General features: G+C 35.1%; 1 protein-coding gene across 2 annotated transcripts in view; it reads right to left on the minus strand.

Moving 5' to 3' along the window:
• The window catches only part of LOC135077450 (drebrin-like protein), a 229,056-nt gene extending 224,509 nt beyond the window's left edge, over window positions 1-4,547 (minus strand). For both annotated transcript variants that reach the window (XR_010258460.1, XM_063971999.1), the window contains exons 1-3: window positions 4,352-4,547; window positions 3,718-3,889; window positions 1,226-1,463 (exon numbers count right to left, since the gene is read on the minus strand). Coding sequence is in view for 1 of the 2 variants with exons in the window: in XM_063971999.1 (XP_063828069.1) it covers window positions 1,226-1,463; window positions 3,718-3,889; window positions 4,352-4,434 (493 nt within the window). In the remaining variant the exon portion in view is untranslated. The remainder of the gene's footprint in view (window positions 1-1,225; window positions 1,464-3,717; window positions 3,890-4,351) is intronic.
• Between the last annotated feature and the right edge of the window lie 1,701 nt (window positions 4,548-6,248).

A 6,248-nucleotide genomic window follows, 5' to 3' on the forward strand; every position in this document is an offset into this window, starting at 1 on the left:
ACAATGACCGGTCAGCGCTCCCCGCATCCAGGCACTTCCCGCGACCTTCAATAGATCATCGGTCCACCTAATGGGAGGCCTGCCCACACTAGGTAATTTATAGCAATTATAAAAACTCCACTTTTTTCCCAATAGGCAATGACATTAACGCGCATAACTCAACAACGCCTGGACCAATTTCACCAATTCTTTTTTTTATGTTCGTTCCAAGGATGGCATTTAGGGAGAGAAAAATTCGAATAATTTCCGGGAAAGCCCCGAACGAAGTCGCGGGCGGAAAGTTAGTAGGTATTTTGTAAAAATATGCACTCGCATGTTTCGTTACTTCAAATCGTCACAATCAAAGAAAAGAAGTCACAGACCTCTCCTCAAACTGTTTTTCCGCCTCTTAATTTCCTCAGCCACCTTCCTCGACACAATAACGTCGTACCTCAGTGACATGACATCACCAGGCATTGTTGAAAACTACTGGTGCCCACACCGCGCTCATTGCAATGGTTATCTCAAATAACTATATGTTTACAAACAAAACGAATTGGTAAAACATGATGATGTTATTGGCATTTATTGTTAATTGAGTTGTGTAAATATTTACTACTCACAATGAAGAATTTTTGGCTATCTTCCTATTTTGGGGGAATAAATTCATGTTCCTGATTTATGAAAAAAGTTACAGAAGGTTAAAAAAATCTTCAGTATTCTAATACATAAATTATTATATTAATGGTTTAGATTAAGTTGTGGATGCTTATACTAAAATATTGATTTTATTTGTATAGAGAACAATAGTGTCTGGACAAACCTCAAGAGGATTTTAAGACACTACATATTTAAATAAATAAATTTCTATAGATACAAATTAGATGTCTGTATGAAAATACTACTTTGCTGTAAAGTTGCAGTGACAGATGAGCGTTATATTTAGCAAGTCTTTCTCAGTCATTCTCCAATAATGAATGAAATCTGATTGGTTATTCAAAACATTTCTCCTCTCCACTCTGCCTTAGTGGAAACCTAACTTAGCCATTTAAGGGTGGATTCGACCAAACAAGAGAAAATATTAATCTCAGAATAAATTGTCACTTATTCAACATTTTGACATTTTTCCCATACTGAAACTGTCAATGTGCTAGTTATACCAGGAGTTATTCTCGGATACGTTTGGTCGAATCGGGCCTTAGCTAACTGAACATGACATTTTAACAACTGGGCTTTATCTGATTACCTGGATTCACTTTCTGATACGCAGTCCCTACAGGCCCACTAGGAGGCAGCTCTTCTGGTCTACTCGACTTGAAGTTGAAAGCCGACCCAGCCTTGGAGAGCTTGTCCAGGATAACCTTCTCGTCAAGGTCATCCTCTGTTCTCGCATGCATCGTGAGGTGGAAGCCGGTGAAAAACTGAGCCACATGCTTGATGTGGTTAGCGCAGGTGCCTTTCCGGACTGTAGGGGCTCCTTCACCCTGAGAATTAAATAAAACAACCAAATTTATCAATGCCACTCGAATTTTTAAGCCTGAGTTTCTTATTTATATCTAGTATCAAGACTAAGAAAACTTATATATGTCTTCAAGACGCTAAAACATGTCGCCGATCGTCGGACAATTAAAATGGTGTACTACGCATTATGCCAGTCTCTAATCGAATACTGCATTACATCTTGGGGGGGCGTGGCCAAGACGCACTTAATTGAGGCGGAAAGAGCGCAACGTGCGATACTTAAGGTTGCGTCTGGTCTCCCTTTTAGATTTCCTACCACTGATCTGTACAGGAAGTGGGAATTACCTACTGTCAGACAGTTATTTGTGCTGAACACTGTCCTCAAAAAGCACCAGCAATTAGAATACACCCCTGATTTAATGAAAGATAAACGACGGAAGGGTTCCGTCTGTAAATCTGTAAATCTAAATGCTTCCGAACGAGTCAGCCCCTCAAGCATTACTGCTTCCTAGGGAACTACTTGTACAACAAATTAAACAGTAAACTTGATTTGTACCCACTTCACAAATCCAGTGCTAAAAAAGCCTTACTTAAGTATCTCAACACACTCAACTATGAAGACACTGAGAGATTACTAAGCTCCCCGAAATAGACCCATCTTGCCTATTATCTGAAAAGCCCCATTCTTGTGTTTTTTTTATGACAATATCGTGGAATAGTACGCCCTTACACCAATTACTCATCTACATACACACCCACACACACGCTCACACACACACACACACTCACACTCTCATATCATTGTATTTTTATGGTATTTTTTATTTTATTTTTTGATTAGCCTGTCTATTTAATTAGAACTCAACACTCTGTACCTCTAGGAATCTTCTAATTATTTAAATGTATAACTATTTAATAAAATAGATTCCGCAGAGTGGGCCTGGTGACCTGTAATACAGATTTTCTTAAAATCTACAATAGGCACCAGCTCTCACAATGCAATCTATAGTTTAACGGATATATTATAAGAAATGTTTTTCATAATTTATGTTGTGAGAGAAATAAATAAATTATTATTATTATTCTCTTTATTAACTTTGGTTCTTAATTTTAAATATTTTTTTACAATGTAAATTATCAAAAAAAAAAAAATACATTATAAAAAAAATACTTAAAAATAGTTATTCCGCTGGTAGCGGAGCAGGGCCCAAGCTACCGGTGGTCAGGGTCACAGGCTGAGGAACCTCCGGACAATGCGTGCCGTGCTGAGGATCACCGCCTTTTGCATCTTTATTATTATTATTTGTAAGATTTTTTGAAATAATACACTATACTTGAAAGACAGAATGAAAACGATAAACTATTCCTCAGCCAGGACCGTTTAAACTTTACAGATTCAGTTCAATGGAGGCCAAAATGTAGATCCTGACACCATCTCATTCCTATTCAACATTTTAGTCTAAAAAATTCTGCTTTCTTACTGTCACATCTTTTTATGTGGAAAAAATAGGCAATTAAAGTACATAATATTATTGCATATTTTATATTTTTGGCAAACAAACATTTTCCTGTATACATATCCAGTTTTCCCAAAAGATAAGCATATTAAATTAGTAATATTTCCCTCTAAATATCAAATATTGCAATATTATATTCATACGCATAATACAATGTTACAAATACTATTATAACAAGCAATTTGTGGTTAATTACTTATAATACCTAGTGGTCTTGAAATAAAATATGAAACACACAATACATACTTGCTTTATAATAAATATAAAGTATTATTTTATTTATTATGCTCACTAACATTGAAAATGTGTGCATGTTGTAGTCTAATTAGATATCGTGGCTTAATCAAGACTGTGTCTTATAATAAACAACTAATCAATTCTTTACATTTTCTATGTCATTAACTCAATTTGAAATGCTTCAAAAAGTATGATTGAGTATGTTTCATTCAGTAATGCTTTTCCAGTATACTGGAATAAAAGAATATATAGTGAAAATATTTACATACAAAAAACTACCAGGTGTACTAGTAAAATACTTTTGAACATTAACATTATGTTAGAAACATGTCACAGTAGGACTAATCTGAAAACCATACTATAAAATACTTGAAAAACTTAGTAGTTTGGTCAAGGGGTACCAAATTCATCAAAACAAAACATTCTTATTCTAAATAAAGATATCATCATGGGCACAAAACTATTTATAAGCCTACAAAGATTATTCAACATAACACAAGTCAGTTTTATCTTATCAACTTACCTGCCAGTTGATAAGCACATATTTCGATATGCTTCCGTTGGGCACGTCAACTTTGAGGAACGCATACTGTATCTTGCCGCTGTTGAAGTCATCTATCAGTTCTGTGAGACCTCCATCCCCTTTGCTCACGAATTTCAAGTCGTTTGACATCCCATCATAGCCGAATAGAGCCCTGAAAGAAAAAAAAACCTTGTTCTAACAAATGTAACATAAATTTAAATCGTGAAGCGTAAATATTGATGTTATTACTACACCCATTGAAACTTTGTGGGAAAACGCAATTTTCCTATGCATTAGGCATGTTTTTTGCTTTTTTTGCATGATCTGACATGCATGATAGCATCAAGTTGCAATTTGATTCGGAAAAAAACTCTTCAAAAAACTAGGTTTAATTGAATTCGACCAGATTTAGCGTAATTAAACCACTTTTTTAGGACCAATCCAAGTGGAAGGCATCCAATGACATTAGCATGGTAACAAAGGGCAATAATGTATTCATTGCAATTGTGAGCTGTGTATTGTCTCCTAAAGGACCAACACAAACGCCTCGACAATGACTTTAGTTTATTATTATAATCAGGAGTGGCTGTTTAATTTCGCTAACAAGTAGGTCGTGCGACGAAAGCATACGTACCAATCCGTATCGGTTTTCTCATCTAATACGTCTTTCCACGCGGCGATCAACGCATCCCTGTGTTTATCTAAGTTTATGGCCATTTTACATTCTTTATTAACTGAATTTAGCAATAAAATAACGAAATAAATGAATAAATTTCAATAAAATTCACCGATCGTCGACCGCTTGACTCACAACAAGTTTGCCACAGATAAAAAAACTGACTGACAGACGGCAAGCTGACTTGCCAAATGCCACTTTGACAATTCGGCCACAGAATATAGAATATGGCCAAATAGTTTATGGCCAAGTTGGTTTAGGGAACTAACAAACAGGGCACTATTCATGATTGGTCAACAAGTTTTAGATAGGACATTATAATAATGAATTAAGATAATATTGTAACTATCTACAGTAAATATTATACAACGTAATGATAACACCTACTCTTAGAGAATGGCAAATTCTTCGGCGCCTGTGGAATCCCAAACATGCTCATCAATTATTCATAGGCGCTTTACCTTGATTGGTTTGTTTGAGCTCAATATTTTTGCCCGGTCTGCCTCATTTTTTGCGCAAATTACTTCATTTATAAAATGAAGCTTTAGTCCCAGCCCAGCCCTAATTTACCAAGTAAAATATTATTTATATGGTGTACCAGAATCTCATGGCAAATGGGGAAAATAAACTTTGTTGAGTGCAATACTGGGGAAATTGGATTAAACGATCTTGATACTGTTTAATTTTTACTTATGACTAATATTAATGAACATGAAGTACGAATGCCTACCTATACATTTTAGGTATGTGTATGAAGAATGTTGTTATACATCGGGTTTTTAACATAGGAACATGTCTTGAAAAATAAGTAAACCGTATATTACTGTAAATAATTTTATTAAGTATCATACTTATAACTTATCACTTCATTCAGAACTAGAAAACGATTCTAAGAACTCCACTTGCATTTCTTGTTCTTCAAATAGATGATCAAGTTAAAGAGGTATTAATATAATATAAATCGCTTTTTCAGCATTTCAATTACTCAAACTTGCTTGATGAAATCTTTTTCAATTTTCTGTACATGGTCATAACATTTTCACCATTCCTCTGCACCAATGCATGAAATACACCTGAAAACCCCGATAAAGCAGCTATTAGGTAAGAATAATATAAAAATAAACATAACCCACCCTCCTGCTGACGCAGTTAGGTAATAAACTAAATGTAGGTAAGTATCAAAACATTTCACTCCAACTTACTGTCAACTCAACGACGCGCTTTAAAATCAAAGATTGACTTTGAATTATGCCTTATTTTACAATACACTTTGAAAACAATATGACTTGCTTGAGTTTTTTCGTCTTTTTCACAAAAATAACAAATAGGCATAAAGAGATTACAAAATTTCTGCAGCGGCTGACAGATATCTTGATTTACTTTGACAGGTGACAATAAAGCCATAGACAATGGCCATATGAAAAACACACTTTTCCAATATTTTTGTTTGCCATGAGATTCTGGTACACCTATACCCACCAACTTAATAAATCATAGACGTTGAGAATAAAAGTTTTCGCAATAGTAATAGCTTTAGTTTTTTTACAAGACAGTTAACTAATTATTAAAGAGCTCCCTTTTAACTGAATAGATTAAAACTTTACCATAGGTAACTAGGTACTTACTTACCTACTTACCTATCTCAGAGCTCATAACCTTCTCCGAGCTCTTTTTGTATGGAATACAACATAAGCTTCGAATAACATTAAGGAATATTCGGAAAATAATCCCTTCTAGCCAACAAACTTCCAGCGTGGTCGCGAAGAATGCCATCTATCCCCAAGAATATCTTGCGCGCGCACCAACTGAATGCTTTGCAAAGTACTTTCATCACCGCGCGCTAGTCACGCACGAC

This window comes from Ostrinia nubilalis, chromosome 13, assembly GCF_963855985.1.
Source record: "Ostrinia nubilalis chromosome 13, ilOstNubi1.1, whole genome shotgun sequence".
NCBI lineage: Eukaryota > Metazoa > Arthropoda > Insecta > Lepidoptera > Crambidae > Ostrinia > Ostrinia nubilalis.